We start from the raw sequence: 19,025 nt of genomic DNA on the forward strand, positions 1-19,025 counted from the left end.
GTAGAGCTTCAGCAGGCGGTAGATACACGATTCCAGCAGCATGGCATCATTGATGGCATCCAGACCTATGCCTGGCTTCTGATACCAGCAGGGCTGCCCGCGTCGGGTAAGGGATGAATCCATGATGTCGTCTAATACAACGAAGAAGGCTTGAAGCAGTTCCACACAGCAGCCCACTGTCAGGGCCCGCTGCAGACTCTCAGCATCCTGCTTCCTGGGCTCCACCAGATCCTGGAACACTGCCAGCACTGTTAAACCTCGGTTGTACTTGCCTCCAATGGCATTGTACTCTAGGACCTTCCTGAGCCGGGTAAAAGCATCTCCTCAGTCAGCACCTTGACAATCTGGGAGAAGTGCTGGATGAAATCCTGCTTCTCTTGGACGTAAGCCTCTTATTTCTGGTCTCCGTTCATTCTGAGGGAGGAGCAGAATGCTCTGTTCTTGGATGCCAGTTCTTGCTTGGTCCCTTGGAGATTTTTATAAATCTTAACATTACGACTGGCAGAAAGCAACCAGGGCTGATTCTCCTTAAGCTAGTTGTCCATAGCAAGCTGTGTTTGAAAGGTAAATCTTCTCTAGAAGCTATCTACAATTATAAATTGTACATTACTAAAATGAAAATAGAACACATTTGAAAATAGTAGAAAATAGGACACATTTGAAAAATATTTTCTGGATTTCTGAGGTCAGTGTTATATATTATATTATATTATATTATATTATATTATATTATATTATATTATATTATGTTGTGCCATTGAGTTGGAACCAACATATAGCTGGCCCTCTAGCAAGTTTTCAGAGACCGAGGAGGAGATTGCCCATAGGACTTTTTTAATTATATACAAAGTTTTCTTTCACTAAAACAGGAGACTTAATTTGTCCTAGAGTCTAAAAAGTCTAATTGGATGGTGTTGAGAGCTCTGGTGCCATGGAATCCATAGCACAAAAATTGTGCTGCCAACCAAAGAAAGAGTGTCTCCAGTGGTTCAAGTCCATCAGTGCCTGCAGAAGATGGATTGTCTCCTCTCATTGTGATTTACAGCCTCAGACATCAGATGATATGTTGCTATGAATTAGAACTGACTCCATGGCAGTGTGAATTATCTAGCTCCATTATAGTAGAGATACCACAAGTGGATGGCTTTAGCAAACAAAAAAATTTTCTCTTACAGTCTACCAAGCTGAGACTGGGTGAAGCGGTTGGACTCTGAAGGGTGGGCTCTCTTGTTTTGGTTGAGCGTCAATGTGGAATATTTCTTTGTTTTTTATTTAAGGCTCTTGTTTAAAGTCAACATCACCTCGTGGAGAGCCTTTGTATTTAAAAGTCAGTTGGGCCCTTGGGCCTGTGGCTCTTGGGCTTAGTGTTATTATATTTTGGAGGAACATTCTTCTAATGGTACAGCACTGATCTGTCAGTTTGCTCTACTGAGGTAATCTAAGATTGCCGTGATACTGAACTTTGTGTCATTGGTGTGTCAAATGCAACAATAATTACTCATGGTGGACAGTGTTTGGCGGAGCTCCCAGATTAAGACAGGTTTGAAGCGGGAATGGCATCCACTTCCTAAACAACATGCCTCTAGAAACTCTATGAACTTAGAGAAACAAAAATACTTATACAAAGAGTTCAGGTCTTTTGTCCATAGGGTGGCTATGAGTTGTGCACAACTCTATAGCAATCAACAACAACAGCAACAGTCTACCAAGTTAGAAGTCCAAATTCAGGGTGCCAACTGTAGGGAAAGGGACATGATGTCTGTCTCTCTCTCAGTCCATTACAGAAGGAGGTCCTTGTTTCATTCACCATCTGTAGGCCCAACATTCCTTGACGATCACCATATGTCTTCTCTGAGGTCAAAGGTCAAAGAGCTTCCTTGAGTAGACATCTGAGTCTAAAAAAGCTACACTGCATTTCAAGCAATTCTTTCTTGGTGCTACTGAGTTTACCCCCTTTTTTCTAGCTTTGTTCCATTTTTTATCTCTTATGAGATAAAAAGTGTTACAGTCCCTGGGGACACTTCCCTCACATTGGATCTGGGATGTTGGTATTCTACCCTTTATCTTCTCACAAATACTTAGAGTATCAGATGATGGGGTATCATGACATAGTTTCCATATTATATAATTATATCCTTGTATTTTGAGGGGGCATAATCAAAACCAAAAGAACAAAAGTTTGACCTTGAGTCTGTCCCACCTGAATTTAAAAAGCATCTCAGGAACAGGTTGAGGTCTTGAACACTAATGAGTGCAGACCAGATGAGTTGTGGGAGGATACCAAGAATATCATCCAGGAAGAATGCTGGGGTCATTACAAACACAGAAGAGGAAGAAAAGACCATGAGGGATGTCTGAAGAGACGCTGAATATTATACTTCAGCACCAAGAAGCCAAAGCAAAGGGAAGAAATCAAGAAGTTAATGAGCTGAACAGATTTCAAAGGGCAGCGTGCGAAGACAAAGCAAAGTATTATAATGAAATGTTCAAAGCGCTGGAGTCAGGGAATCAAAAGGGCCAAACCTGCTTGGCATTTCTCAAGCTGAAGGAACTGAAGAATAAATTAAATTTCTCGTTGCAATGTTTAAGGATGTTGTGGGTAGAATATTGACTGACCCAGGAAGCATCAAAAGAAGATGGAAGGAGTTCACAGAGTCACTGTACTAAAAAGAATTGACTTACACAGAATTATTTCATGAAATAGCATATGATCAAGAGGCAATGGTGATGAAGGAGGAAGTTCAGCCTGCTCTCAAGGAATTGGCAAAAATCAAGACTCCAGGCAGGAATGGATAGGATATCACTTGAGACAATGCAACAACCAGATGCAGCCCTGAACACGCCCCCCAGGTTATTCCAAGAAATCTGGAGGACCTGATCAACTAACTGGAAGAGATCCATATTTATTCCCATTCAAAAAAAAAAAGGTGACCTGACAGGGTGTAGAAATTATAGAACATTATCACTAATATCACACACAAGCAAGATCCTGCTGAAGATTATCCAAAAATGACTAGAACAGTACATTGACAGAGAACTGCCAGATGTGCAAGCTGGGTTTAGAAGAGTCTGTGCCACTAAGGACATTATATCCAACATTAGATGGATCTTGGATAAAAGCAGAGAATACCAGAGGAATGTCTATCTGTGTTTCATTGACTATGTGGATCACAACAAATTGTGGCTAACCTTGAGAAGAATGGGAATCCCAGAATAGTTAATAGTTGTTATTGTTGTTGTTGTTGATTGCCTTCAAGTCGAGCATGACTCATAACAACTCTATGAACAAAAGGCTTGATGCTCCTCTACAACTATTGACATTTATCAACGTTCATAGAGTTTCCGGAGGTATGTTATTTAGAAAGTGGATGCTACTCCTGCTTCCAAACCTGTCATAGTATGTTATTATTTTTTTATGTCATTGAATTGCTTACAATGTATAGAGACATTGAGTTGCTTACAATGTACAGCAGCTCTGAACCCTTCCCTGTCCTGAGCCAGTCTCACTAACTGACACACCAACCCCCCATCACCCCAGTCACTGTATCAATCCATCTCATTCTGGGTCTCTCTCTCCTGCGCTGTCCTTCCACCATTCTGAGCATGATGTCTTTCTCCAAGGACTGATCTCTCCTGGCCATGTGCCCAAAGTATGTGAGACGGAGCTTCAAAATCCTAGCCTCCAAGGAGAGACTTGGTTTCACCCTCTCGAAGACAGACTGATTTGTTTTCTTGGCAGTCCATGGTATGTTCAAGACTCTTCTCCAGCAACGCAACTTGAAGGCATTTATTCGTCTTCTGTCATCCTTAGTCATTGTGCAACTCTCTGAAGCATAACAAGTAATTGAGAATAGTACTCATGTGAAACCTATACTTGGACCAGGAAGCAGTCACCAGAACAAAGCAAGGAAACACTACATGGTTCAAAATCAGGAAAGATGTATCTTATGGATGCATACTGTTTCCATAACTTTTCAATGTACATGTGGAACCGATCATTTGAGAGACTGGACTTAGGAGAAGGAATGTGGCATCAGGATTGGAGGAAGATTTATCAACAACCTGCACTAGCAGATGGCACAGCCTTGCTTGCTGAAACTGAGGAGAATTTGAAATGTTTACTGCAGAAGGTCAAGGACTGCAGTCTTCATTATAGACTGAAGCTGAAAATCAATAAAACAAAGACTCTCACTACTGAGCTCTTGGCAGCATCATGATAGATGGAGGAAAAGACTGATCTTATTAACAATTTCAGTTTGCTTGGTTCCACAATCAGTACTCTTGGCACCAGCAGTCAAGAAATAAAAAGACAAATTGGATTGGAAAAAAATCTCCTGTCAGGGATCTCTCTAGTGTGCTGAAAAGCAATGATATAAGCTTGGAGACTAACCTGATCCAAGCCATGGTCTTTGCAATTACTTGCTATGCATCAGAGGGCTGGACAGTCACTAAGGATGATAGAAGAATTGATGCCTTCGAGTTTTGGTGCTGGAGAAGAGTCTAGAACATATTATGGACTGCCAAGAGAACAAACAGGTCTTTCCTAGGGAAGGTGAACAAGGCTGCTCCTTGGAGGCAAGGTTGTTGTTTATTTGTTTGTTGTTGTGTTTTTTTAATTGAAAGTTTACAGAGACTTAGGGTTTCCATTCATTCATTGTTGGACTTTTCTCCCTGCCCATCTTCTCCCCCACAATTCATGCTTCTCCTTGAAAAGTAAGACTCTTTAATTCTTGTGCAATCCCTCCCCCAAAGTTCACTCCACTGTGTAGCCTTCATTCTGGACTCTTGTTATGACAATAATACCCAATCATATATCCCTTTTAAACAGTTCTCTCCCTCATCTGTTTCAATGCAGTATACATCATTCATCCCCTCCTCTGTCTTCCCTGAACCCTGATGTCAGTTCTGTTTCTTAATAGTGGCCCTATGCAGTATTTGTCCTTTTGTGACTGAGATACTTCACTCAGCATAATGTTGGAGGCAAGGTTTGTGAAGCTCTGTCTGACATACTTTGGGCTTGGAGCAACCTTGGAGAAGGACATCATGCTTGGAAGGGTGGAGGAGGCAGAACCTGGATGAGACAGATTAACACAGTGACTAGGGTAATGTGGTTAGGTGTGTTGGAGACAGTGAGATTGGCTCTGGGCAGGGCAGGGTTCAGAGCTGTTGTACATAAGCAAGTAACTCGACGGTACATAGCAACAACAATTCAATAGATAGGGAGATTACAAGTTTCGGAAACGTTAGAGCAAGAAAGAGGGGCTTTGGGTTTGTCTCTTTTGTTTTTAACTCCATTGGCATAAATCCATATTTTAAAATCTTGAAATCATCCTGAGTACCCTGAAAAAGAAGTCTCCTCTTTCATTTTAACAACAGATTATTAAATTAAAATCCTGTTCCAGGTTTTTTAAAATATGAGCCTTGCTTTTAAAGTTTCTGGTTTGACAAGTACTGTTGGGATGCAACAAATCAAAACAAAGTCTTAATCAGATTAGGCCATCTTATTAGCATTACCTCTCATCACAAACTTCTGCTGGCCTAAGAAATTGCTTAAGTAACAACAACAACAACAACAACAGAAATAATAGTAAATAAAAAGTTTAAATAAAAAGAAAATATCTAAATAAAACATGTTTTTGTTATATTTTTTTTATTATTTCTCTCAGGCAATAATGAATCTAGTTTAGAGGGCATTGTGAATCCGTATTTTTAATCTGGGGGTGAGGCTGAGGAGATAAGATCAGATTTCTGTTAGTATTTAGGAGGCTCCTGTTTTCAACTTTTACAATCCAGGGACAAGTGCCTAAAATTTTTTAAAGCATTCTTAAGTCCCATTCCTAGCAAGGCTTCTTTATGTAATGTTATTTATACAAGCAATTCTCTAACCCATCTCAAATCAAAGACATATCAGTTGGGTGGTGATACCTCAATTTAAATTTAATACTTGCTCCTAGGTAACTGTTAATTGTATTACATTATCCAGACAATATTTTATATTCGTTTGAATGACCACTCACATACTCTTTGAATGACATGTTCAGAACAAGGCATTTTCAGATTTAATTTAATGATTAGTCCTTGATCATTACATGATACTAATGCAGATACAGATGGCAACTCTGTGATCTCACCATATACCTCTGTTGTTGCTGTGTACTCTCAAGCTAGAGCCTACTAATAGCTGACCTTCCAAGAGATTTTAAAAGGCAGTATTCATTGCAGTAGAGGAAAATGCCCATTTCTCTCCTGCAGAGCAGCTGGTGGATTCAAACTGTGAGCTTTCGGTTTTGGCAGCTTAACTCTTTACCACTAGACCACTGGAGCTCCCTTAGCTCTTATTAGTCATATTTATTATACACCCTCCCTCCAGCCTCAGCACCACTTTAAGAATTAGGATCTGTCTTAATAACCTCCTGATAGGTAAGCCAAGAAACTGGACTATATGAAGAAGAATGTAGCATCAGGATTGGAGGAAGACTCATTAACCTGTGTTATGCAAATGACACAACCTCATTTGTAGAAAATGAAGACTTGAAGCACTGACTACAGAAGATCAACTATTTTAATATGGATTACATCTCAACCTCAAAAAACCAAAAATCCTCACCACTGTCCCAATAGACAGCATCCTGAAGGTTGGAAGATAGACTGAAGTTGTCAACAGTTTCATTTTACTTGGATCTACAGTCAACACCTGTGGTAGCTGATAGCAGCAGTTAAGAAACGATAAGATGTGTTGCACTGGGGAAGTCTGCTTGTTAAGGACTTCTCCAAAGTTCTGACAAGAAAGGATGTCATTTTAAAGATGAAGTTGTGCCTGAACCAAACCATGGTTTTTCAGTTGCTTCCTATGCATCTGTAAATTGGACACTGAATAAGAATGACAAAAGAATGTACCATTCACATGATGGAATACTACACAGGACACAGGAGCAATGATTTTGTAAATCACTGCCTAACTTGGGAGGGGCTAGAGAGCATTATGCTAAGTGAACTAACTCAGTCACTTAAGGATACATATTTTCTAAGACCATTAATAAAGAAATAGATAACTAGTAAAATATGATTAAGGATCTAAGAGTGGGAGTGTGGGAGCAAAGCGATGAAGATAGGGTGAGTTTTCATAGGGTCACACAGTTTGATGGGTGGAGGGAAGGGTGGTTAATGAAGTAGGAAAGATCTGGTGTGAAAAACAATACTTATGAACTTTATAATAAAGTAAACCAGTGTAAAAGAAAAGTTGTATATTAAACTTTTTTTAAAAAGACTGAAGAAAGAAGAGCCATTGCCTTTCAGTTGTGGTGTTTGCGAAGGCTGTTGAATATCCCGTGGACTGCCAAAAGAGCAAATAAATCTGTTTTAAAGGAAGTGCACACAGAGTGCTCCTTAGAGACAAGGCTGGTATAGCTTTGTTTCACTTACTTTGGGCATGTTGTCAGGAAGAACCAGTCTATTCTAGATAAAGGTGGAGGGTCAGTGAAAGAGAGGAAGACCCTCCATGAGATGGATTGATGGAGTGACTAATACAATGTGCTCGAATAGGACAGATCATGAGGATGGCATAGGATAGGGCAAAGTTCAGATCTGTTGTTCATAGGATCTCTGTGAGGTGTAGTCGCCTTGACGGCACCTAACAGCAACAGGTAAATCAATGACATAAGTAGTGTAATCCAGGTTGAGGGAGAGGTTCAGTGGTAGAATTCTTGCCTTCCATGAAGAAGATCCAGCTTTGATTCCCACCCAGTGTCTATCAAGCACAGCACAGCCACCACTCATATGTCGTGCTGAACAGGTTTAAGTGGAACTTCCAGCATAAAGGTATACCGTGTAGTAGGTTCTGGTGACCTCCTTCCAAAAATTAGCCAGGGAAAAAAATCAGTGGATTACAGTTGTCAGATCTGCAACTGACCATGTGGGTAGCACAGGACTAGGAAGTGTTTCTTTCCTTTCTGTGTGGCGTTGATATGAGCTGGAGGTGAACTCAAAGGCAGGCAACAATACAGGGTTGCCTTCTACTCCCTTCCCTCCATCTTATACCTTGACTCCCTGCAAACCTCTTTCAGAAAACCTAGAATCATACTTTCCTACTTTAACTCCCATTATAGAATAGAAACAAGTATTTTTTTTCAAAGTACATGGTTTTATTGACATGAATATAGTACAATATCAATGACAACTGGGTTTGAAATAGAGGCCTGAGTTTCTCTTGGAGGGCTTAATTGTAAGGAGTTGTGCTGCTGTCCCAAAGGCACATGGTTCAAATCTGTCAGCTACTTCATGGGAAAAAGATGAGCAATCTCCTCTCATGTGATTTACAGTCTCTGAAAAACCACCGGAGGGTCAGTTATGAGTCATTTCCAACATGACAGTGTATAACAAGAAGTAAGTTGCTGGAGTCCTTTTTTCTACTCCCAAAACATTTAAAAAAGTGTGCTGACTTTCAAAAATTAAGTATGTTGTTGTTGTTGTTATAGTTCAGTTCAAAAGCAAATTTCCAGGTGTTAGAATAAGGGCTATCTATTGACTCAGTGAGTGAGGTAATCGGGATAGATGTGTCAGAGACAGTCAAGTTGGCTCAAGATAGAACAGGGTTCAGGGCTGTTGTACACATGGTCATTATGAGTTGCAAGTGACTCAACGGCACATAACAACAACAACATCAATGTTGTTGTTGTTGTGTACCCTAGAGTCGGGATTGACTCATAGCTGACCCTCCGGCAGGTTCTTAGAGGCACTTAATTGCATGAGAGGAGATTGCCCATCCTTCTCCCATGGAGCAGCTTGTGGCCTTTGAACCGCGTGCCTTTGGGATTGCAGCACAGCTCCTTGCCACTGGACCACCAAAGCTCCCTACATCATCACATAGTAGTGAGAAAGAATTGAAGTCTTGAGGTTTTGGGAATATTCATCTGGAGACACATCTCTGGGTCTGGTTTATCGACACAGGGTCAAGGCTGGCGTTCAAGTTAGAAGAGCAGTTTAATTCAGCGTCAGTTACCTAATATGCATGGTAAGCACAAGCATATTTGTGCTTTCTTAGTAATCTGAAGTGAATAAATGCACCTTTTTTTTAACGCATCAGAAATTTTGCTTCTAGGTATAAAGGCCATCTATCTGTCTCCCATCCTCACAGTACCTTCCTATAGGATCAAAGCCTCTTTCTTTTTTAAAAAAAATTTATACTTTAAATTATTTTTAATAAACGTTTACAGAGATTTTGGATTTCCATATAGTCATTGTGGAATTTTTCTCCCTGCCCACCGCTTCCCGCAGTTTGTACTTCTCTTTGAAAAGTAAAAGAAAACTTATTTCATTGGTATAGAAGTCACTATGAGTTGCAAACGACTTGATGTCACATAACAACAAGAACAACAGATTCCCCCACCCCACCCCCCACCCCGAGTACACTCCACTATGCAATCTTCATTCTGGACTCTTGTGATAACCATAATACCCTATCAGATATTGCTTTCTAACAGTTCTCTCCCTCATCTGTTTCAATGAAGTATACATAATTTATCCAATTTTTTTCAGTCTCACCCCAACCCTGATGTCAGTCCTGTTTTACAACAGTGGCACTATGCAGCACCTGTCCTTTTGTGACTGAGATACTTCACTCAGTATAATGTCTTCCAGGGTCACCAATTTTGAATAATATTGCATGAGTTCCTTGTTTTTCAATGCAGCGTAGTATTCTATTGTGTGAATATACCAGAGCTTCTCTATCCATTCTCATTTGTTGATGGGCACTTAGGTTGTTTCCAACTCTTTGCTATTGTGAACAAAGCCGCAATAAACATGGGTGTGCCAAAGCCTCTTTCAAATGTGCAGGTTGGAAAACCCAGGAAGCAGGGTAACCACTGGTTTACTTGTTGTTACTTCAAACAACTCAACTCACTGCTCTCTAGTCAGCAGGCTTTCCAAGCTTGTACAGCACACAGGAGGAGATGACTCCTCTTTCTCTTGCAAAGCTGCTAGTGGAGTTGAACCATCAGATAGGTGCCCGCTTTGGATCAGCAGCACAAATCCCTACAAATGACATCCATTGCTAAAGCTCCCTAGCAGACTGCAACATCTTTCTCCCACAGAACAGTTAAAAAGTTCGAACTCCCAACCTTACGGTTGGTTAGTAACCAAGCAATTTATTTCCCCACTGTACCACTAGGGTTCCGGTTTCACATGGTATTCACCATGTTCACCATGATCCATGTCTGGATTTAGGTACAAATTTGCATTTCTTAGGAGTGTGAGTACTCTACACTGACAAACTTAAAAAGAAAAAATTCTTAACTGTATGATATTTTTACATTTTCAGGATTAAAGCAGAGGAAAATATCAAGAGATCTAATCGAGATAATTCTTCAGACTAGGATATAGAGAGGGCTCTCATGGAAGATAATTCACACTGAAGATGAGCTCACAGCAAAAAAAACCTTACAAATCACATGAGGAAACTCTTTGCCTTGAATATAAAAGTGTTGTTGTTGAGTGCCTTCGAGTTGTAGGCGACTCATAGCGACCTTATGAATGAAAGTCCTCGACACTTGCTTGTGTGACTTTCATCCTTTCTCCAGGGTCATAGGGTTTCCGGAGGCAAGCGATTTACTGAAGTGGATGCCACTCCTGCTTTCAGGCTTGTTTTAACCAGGGAGCTCCACCAAACACTGCTGAATTTGGGTATATGTAGATGCTATTAATCAGAGAACATATATTTAAGAACCCACAGAGAAATCTGGTGTAAATCCTGTGGAAAAGGAATCCTCCTCTCCCTTACTTATTCTTTCAGTACCATTTTGCTGTTGAGAATATACACAGGAAAATGCACATGAATTCAGCTCTCCATGCTTGTTTAGGTCAGTGACATTGATTACATTCCTCAAGTTGTGCAACCATTCTCACTGTCTTTCTGGGCTGTCCCTTCCCTATTATCACAACCTCACTGCTCCCTCAGGTTCTGATCTAATCGCTGAGTTTCTGTTGTCAATTTGAGCCCATGTGGATAGTTCTTAAAAGAGCATAATGCTCAAGGAAGACTTTTTTTTTCTTTACTGATTAGATGAAACCATTTGGTTTTGGGATGACTTCAGGGAATATTTTTGCTTTAAGGTTTAAAGATGGTCTTAGGACATTAATACCAAGGTTCATCCAACCTCCAAAAGCCCCAGAAAAATGGGAGTCCATGAGAATATGAAATCTTGTTGTACATTTCTCCCATGGTGGTTAGAATTCTTCTTTAGACTCTTGGATCAAAATGTTCATGAAGCTGTATACCATGCAGTTTTTCCAATTTTTGTGGCCAACAAAGCAGTTCATAGAGGCATTTAGCCATTCATTCTATATCCTCTAATCCTGTCTCTCCTTCCTCTGTTGCTCTAAGTGAATAGAGACTAATTGTTGTCCCTTAAAAGACTGCTTGCAAGTTTTTAAGACTCAAGCACTATAAAATGAACCAGGAAGAAAACCAAAAGCATTAAACAAACATGCTATTAGGCCAGTTAACTGTGATACCCAATGAAATCATGATCTTAAACTTCCAAACCAAGGAGCCCATGAAGTTATTGTGTGCACAAAAGTAACTTTAGAAGCTACTCTTTTTTCTTTTTTTTTTGTCATTCTTGTAAATGTCCATCAACCAACTTTCTAAATATTTACAACTTTTTATAGCATTTTCCAGTAATTAGTTGTCCAACCCTACTTTGTACCAATGCAGTTTTTCCATCATAAACTGAATGTCAGTAATCCATCAACAGTAAGCCCCTCCTTCTCTCTGTCTCTGTCTCTGTCTCTTTCTCTCTCCCTTTCCCTCCCTCCCTCAATTCCCTTCCTCCTTCTCCCCTCTACACCTGGTGATAACTAATAAACTTTGGTCTCTGTACATTTGCCTTTTCCAGTCTTTTGCTATAAACAAGGCCATACAATGTTTGTCCTTTTGTGATTGACTTATCTTGCTCAGCATAATATCCTTCCAATCCATCAATATTGTAGCATGTATCAAGACTTCATTTTACCTGCTGGCTGAGTAGAATCCCATGGCAGTATATGCCACATTTTGTTTATCCATTTATGTACTGGAAAGTAGTTAGGCAGGTTTTGCCCTTTAGCTATTGTGAATAGTGCAGAAGTGAACAATGGTGTACAAGACCTGGTTGAGACTCTGCTTTCAACTCTTTTGGTTGTATACCTACAAGTGGAATTGCTGGGTCATGTGGAAGTTCTGGTTTTCAGTGTTTTGAGGAAAGACCCCACTGTTTTCCATAAGGCTGTACTATTTTGTATCCTTCTCCAGCCCGCAATGGATATATGCCCCAATTGCCCCATATCCTCACCAATATTTGCTCTTTCTGGGGTTTTGGTTTGTTTTGCTTTCTGTCTTGGCACCTCAGTGAGAGTAAAGTCGTATTGTCGTTTTGATCTACATATTTCCAATGGCTATTAAGAGTGAATATATTTTCCTGTATTTGGTAGCTATTTGAATGCTCTCTTTGGTGAAATGTCTGTTTTGTGATTGAGATATTTTATTAGTGAATTGTTTTATGATTAGATTATTTATCTTTTTGTTGTTAAATTGGCAATGCTTTCTATGTTAATGTTGTTTTTAGATTCAAAACTATTCTTCCAGTTGGTAATTTGGTTTTTCATCCTTTTTTTTGATAGTCTTTAGATGAACAAAAGTTTTTAAAATTTTTTATGAGATTCCTCATTTGTTTATCTTTTGATGTTTGTTCTTTTGTTATTAATTTTTATTATTTCTAAAATTTTCACCTGATAATGTTCCCTCTGTATTTTCTTCTAAGAATTTTATGGTTTTGGTTTGCCCTTAGTCCATTTTGAATTTGTTTTTGTGTATGGTGTAAGGCATAGATCCTACTACATTTTTCTGCATGTGGAAAACTAATTTTCCCAACACATTTATTAAAGAGACTCTTCTTTCCCCATGCCGTGGACTTTGCACCTTTAAAAAAACTCTGTTGACCCTAGATGTGGGTTATTTCTAGACTCTCAATTCTGTTCCACTGGTCAATATGTCTGTTATATAAGTACCAAGGTTTTTTTTTTACATATGAATTGGTATCCCATTGCTTCCTGGGGCCTTATTTTTGCCAGTGCCTCTGTGCTACTTCTCCAACGATTCCTTCTCCAGAGGTAGTCAGTCTGATTCCTATGCCTTCTATCTGGCAATGTCCATGTGTCAAGTCTCCATTTGAGTCTTTGAAAAAGATATTCGTGATGAATAAGTCATTGAATGTATGAACTTTGATGATTCTATTTCTGGCCTCCTTTCTAGCACCAAGTAGGTACTCTCTGAATACCATTCCCTCTCCTGTTTCCATTCCCTCACTATTTCCAATGTTTACATTCCAGTCACTAATTATCATTAGCACATCTTGATTGCATGTTTGATCTATTTTGGACTGCAAAATTTTTTAAAATTTTTCAACTTCCTCCAGTTGAGAAGAATGGGAGTCCCAGAACATTTAATTGTGCACATGTGAAATCTTTACCTAGACCAAGAGGCTGTTTAAATTTGGGGAAGATGTGCATCAGGGTTGTATTCTCTCCCCATACCAGTTCAATCTGTATGCTGAGCAAATTATTCAAGAAGCTGGACTCTATAAAGAAGAATGTGGTATCAGGATTGGAGGAAGACTCATCAATGACCTTTGTTATGCAGATGATATAATCTTGCTTGCTGAAAGTATGGAGGACTTGAAATGCTTGCTGCAGAAGATCAAACAATACGACCTTCGCTATGGATTGCCTCTCAACACCAAGAAAACAAAAAATTCTTACCACTGACCCTATAGGCAACATCATGATAGATGGAGAAGAGATTGAAATTGTCAGCAACTTCATCTTGCTTGGATCCATAGTCAGTACACTTGGTATCAGCAGCCAGGAGATCAGAAGACATACTGCACTGGAACAGTCTAAGTCTTGAGGACTAAGGTGTACCTTATTCAGGCAATGGTCTTTCAGTCACTTGCTGTCCTGCTGGGTGCTGGACAGTGAATAAGGATGACAGATGAATAAATGATGCCTTTGAACTGTGGTGTTGGAGAAGAGTACTGAATATCCCATGGAATGCCAAAAGAGCAAATAGATGTCTTGGAGAAGGTGCAGCCAGAATGCTCATTGGAGGCAAAAATGATTAAATTTCCCCTCACAAACTTTGGTCATGTTGCTAGGAGAGGCTAATCATTGGAGAGGGACATAATGTTGGGCAAAGTAGAGGGATGGCAAAAGAGAGGAAGACCGTCAACCAGGTGGGCTGACACAGTGACAGCAGCAATGGGTTCACATGTGTCAGATTGTGAGGATGGTACAGGATAGGACAGGGTTCAGATCTGTTGTTCAGAGGATTCTACCATGAGTCATACTTGATAACACCTAACAACAAGAAGCTGTTTTGATGACTATAACTATGTAATGTTTTTTAAATTTTTTATCTTTTAAAATCAGTAAGTTTGAGGTTTTTGTACTTTGTTATTTTTTCAGCATCTCTTTAGCTGTTCCGTGTCTCTTGTCACTCCACATAAATTTATCGACTGGCTTTTCCAGTTTTGTGAAGGAGGCCGTTGGAATTTGGTTTTGGATTGTATTGTATCTACAATACAAATCATTTTGGGCATTATAGATATTTTTTAACAAGTTTTCCATTCTATGAACATGGAACACTTCCCCTTTTATTTAAGTCCTCCATAATCTCTTTTGGCAAGATTTTTGTGTGTATATGTGTAAACCTTTACTAACTCTGGTTAAATTTATTCCTAGGTATTTTATTCTCTTAGATGCTATTGGAAATGAAATTGTTTCCTCAATTTCCCTTTCATATTTCTCACTGCAAGTATGTAGAAACCCAACAGATTTTTGTTTGTTGACCTTGTACCCTGAAACATTGCTAAATTCTTCTATTAGCTCTACAAGGGGTTTTTTGTGTGGACTATTCCGATTTTCTACATAAAGGATCATATCATCCACAAATAGAAACAATTTTACCTTTTATTTCCCGATCTGGATACTGTCTTTCCGTTATTCTTTGTGGGAAAAGTATGCTATTGTGTTTTAGGTGGATGTTTAGGTGGATATAGCAAATTCGGTTCCCAACTTAGTAATTTTTATACAGCTTCTTTTGTGACATTGGTTACATTATTCACAGTGTGCCTGCACATTTCCATTCTGTTTGTTGTTTCTGTTACTCTAGCATTCCTTCCTCTCCTTAATTTCCCATCTTTGCTTTTGGCTAAATGTTGACCATTTGATCTCATCCAGTTGATTATTAAGGGAGCACATTAGTCATATGCCAATCTGTTATTTGGCTGAAAATTGACTTCCAGAAATAGCTTCGGTTCCAAGTTCCAAGTGTATCTTAGGACCATAGTTGTGGAGGCTCCCCTAGTCTCTATTGATCCAGTAGGTCTGACCTTTTTAAGGCATTTTAATTTTGCCCTACATTTCTTTCCCATTCTAAGGAGGACCTTTTCCCTTATTCTTAGCAAGCCTATCTAAAAGGAGCATTTGCCATTTTTAAGTATGTGAAAGAGTCGAGTCTTAGTTCACACATCTCTAGAAGCAGGCTGTGAGAAAAGGGTTCAAGTGCAAGTACTTGATTTGAAAGGTATAGAAAACATCTATGGGGGAGTGTGGAAAGTAATGCCAGAAAGGCAAGGCAGGTAAATAAGGAGGCATCTTGAGCTTAATCTCATGGGGCAACTCTGGGAGAATGGGGTCATTTTGGGATTTAATGATTTCCTAGGACTTACAGAACCCTGGAAAACTGTTAGACTCAAAGTTATATCACTTGTGAAAAGAGATACAGACAAAAGGCAACAGAGGAAAGAGCTTTGCAGGGCCGCATCCAGGAGCAATTGTGTAGATGCTTCCACTTTGTTCTTTTACTGAGGTTATATTAGTGCTTCCTTCTCCCAGCAGTGATATAGGATAAAAAGGACAGGGTGCTGCTAACCTGGGATGCTCACCAAAGCTTTGACATCCAGGGTTTACATTGATCGTCTTCTGCACAGTTATGGAGGTGTCATATGACTGGCTTTAGCTACTCTGTCTCCAGCCCATCTCAGAGGTCAAAGTCATACTGTGTGGTCCAGAGCCCCAGGCAAAGAAAAATATTCCCCTTAAGTCATGTTATTACCATAAATTATTTGGCAAATAAACGAGAGCACCCTTTCTGGGAAAGATATTCCAAGGGCTTTGAGGCACCTTCCAGGCAAGAGCTAGTCCTTTCTTTGGCATGCCCTCCTGTTAGCTAAATTCACCCTTTACTGAATAGATATTAAATAGGCATCTCAGAATTATCCCATCTGAGAGAGAGATAAAGAGCAATGTAGTTGTTGATTGTCTTCGAGTCGAGCATGACTCATAGTGACCCTGTGAACAAAAGGCCTGAAGCCCCTCTATAGCTATTGACATTTATCAAAGTTCATAGAGTTTCCAGAGGCAGGTTGTTTAGGATGTGGATGCCCTTCCTGCTTCCAAAAAGAACAAGAATGATATATAATTTATATGCCATGTATCTTAGGGTTCTCTGGAAAAACAGAATCATTGAGATATATGTAGAGAGAAAGAAAATTTTCTTTTAAGGATTGGTTTGGACAGTTGTGGAGACTGACAAGTTAAAATTTCATAGGGCAGATGGCAGACTGGAGACTTGGTGCTAGGTCACAGGACTGTCTAAAATCAGTAAGTCAGACAGCAGGCTGGAGACTTCTGTAAGCTTGCATCCCAATATCTGTAAGTCAAGGGACAAGAAGGGGACAGAGTGCAAATAGAAAGTGGGTGCTGCCGAAACATCTCCATCTGGAGGCAGGACGTATCCTAATGCAACTCCACTGTCAATGGATTTATCTCATTACGTTAGATTACAGCATGGAAGGTGATTACATTACATTGCTTTGGATCCCATTAGGGAACAGCACGTAGTCTAGTGTTTGGACACATCACGCAGCCTAGCCATGTGGACACATAAAACAATCACCAAACCAAAGTAATAGCCATCCATCTAATTGCAATTGATAGTATTTCTGTTGGGCTACATGTTGAACTGCTAACTGAAAGAATGGCAATTTGAATCTGCCAGCTGCTCTTTCAGAGAAATATAAGGTCATTTAGTTACGGTTAAAATTTAGAACATTAGAACCTCACTGGTAGAATGGCTCCACAGAGTTTTGAAACTTTTTTCTTTTTGTCCATCCCGCACCATGAGGGTTCCTTCTAGCCATGCCAGTATGTATTCATTATAATGAGGTTTTGACTAAGGGTTGCATTCAGAGGGGTTTATTCCCAGGTACTTCTGCTAGCTGTACCAAGCAGAGCAGTTCTGGGGGCTTGGGGAGAGAAAAAAAACAACATTTAAAAAAAAAAAAAAGATCAACAACAACAAAATCCCCTTAGGCACAGAGATGCAGTGACTGGCTGGCAGAAGTTAGAAAGAATGCTTGGAAATGTTTAAAGTGTAGGGACACCGAGAGGGTCAGCTATAAGCAGTGTTTGATGATGTCTCTGCCCTTTTGCTCTCTTTGCCTGGCTGGGGGTGGGGAGGCTGCAGAAAGAGCATCCACCTTCTTCTCAGGAACATGCTTCTTTTCTTAACTCTCCCCTCTGACATCCCTCTGTTTCAGTCCTGGGAGCCTTTCTCTGGCTTTAGGCAGCTCTAGTCTTCCAGATCTTTCTGTATCTACCCTGAAGCCCTCAGAGCCTTGGATTTTGATACCCAAACCACCAAGGCCCATTGCAACCCCGAAACCTTTTCTCAAATAAATACCAGCTCTGCCAAGAGGTTCAAAAGCCCACTTTCTAACATAGAAGTAAACTAGTCTTTCCCCCCCCCCTTCCTCGCTACTTATTTTAATAAGGAAGGGGTTGTGAGGATAAAAAGACATTGTTGTTCTTGGGTGCCTTGGAATCAGAACCAACTCCTAGCTGACCCTCCAGCAGGGTTTCAGAGGTAGCATCTCACAGGGAGCATCTGGTGAATTCAAACTGTGTGCTTTGTGGCTGGCAGCACAGTTACTGATCATGAAAAATAACTTGGCCTGTATTTCAAAATACACAGGGAAATCTGGTGACCTAGTATGTCATTGTGCTGCTAACCCACAGGCCATGCCTTTCTTGCTTCGAATCCACCAGCACCTCCTCCTCAGGAGAAGGGTAGACAGTCTCCTCTCAAGTGCTTTAGAAACATGCTGGAGGGTCAGGTATGAGTCGATTCTGACTCACCAGCAATGAGTGAGTGATTGACTCTGTTACATCCCCCATGTAGGAAACAGAGCATTTCTTTGTTTTCTATAAATCACCTCAAATTCTCTTTGACATCTCCATTTCCACTGGACAGAACAGCTCACTCATTATTGATACAAGTCTCTCATTGTTACATCGGAATTCAGGAGTATCCACTTCCTAAACAACATGCCTCTGGAAATTCTATGAACTTTGATAAATGCTGATAGTTATAGAAAGGCTTCAGGCCTTCTTTTGTTCATAGGGTCAACTCGATGACAATCAACAACAACACAACGTAGAGGAAAACCCCAACTTTTCAGTTCATGGTGACTCCTTGGTTTTTTGTCACAGAGGTCCCCTTGGGATACTGAATCCACAGAAGTGAAAAGGCGTGGTCTACTGCCCCCTGACAGCCACCTCCCTGAGTATTGGTACCTCCGTGCAAGTCTACTAAATTCATACCCCGCTTTCTTTCCTTATTGTTTAAAGTATTGATAGCAGCACTTTTCATAAACTGGAAGCAATCCAAATAAATGTCCATCAAAAGTAGAGTGGATAAATCAACTGTGGTTTACAGCAGCAAGAATGAGCAAACTCATGACCACCTCAACATGGAGGAGTTTTGCAAACTTAATTTTGAGGAAAAGATACCAGAGTTTACACTGTCTGTCTCTGTGTATATTTAAAAAAAAATACTAAAGTAAGTCCTAATCCACAACATAAAGAGTCTTCCCAGTATTCTGAAAAATTTACAACCAGGAGAAGATAAAATAGATGAATGGGACCTTCTA

At 40.0% G+C, this 19,025-nt stretch overlaps 1 protein-coding gene across 1 annotated transcript in view; it reads right to left on the bottom strand.

The window, feature by feature from the left end:
- Positions 1-19,025, bottom strand: part of LOC102844402 (farnesyl pyrophosphate synthase-like) — a 57,018-nt gene that overhangs the window by 623 nt on the left and 37,370 nt on the right. The window contains exon 2 of the mRNA XM_006881863.1: positions 27-301. Within this exon, the coding sequence (XP_006881925.1) occupies positions 27-301 (275 nt within the window). The remainder of the gene's footprint in view (positions 1-26; positions 302-19,025) is intronic.

The sequence above is a fragment of the Elephantulus edwardii genome, unplaced genomic scaffold (assembly GCF_000299155.1).
Source record: "Elephantulus edwardii isolate Elephantulus edwardi_28Jun2011 unplaced genomic scaffold, EleEdw1.0 scaffold00016, whole genome shotgun sequence".
In the NCBI taxonomy this organism is placed as follows: domain Eukaryota; kingdom Metazoa; phylum Chordata; class Mammalia; order Macroscelidea; family Macroscelididae; genus Elephantulus; species Elephantulus edwardii.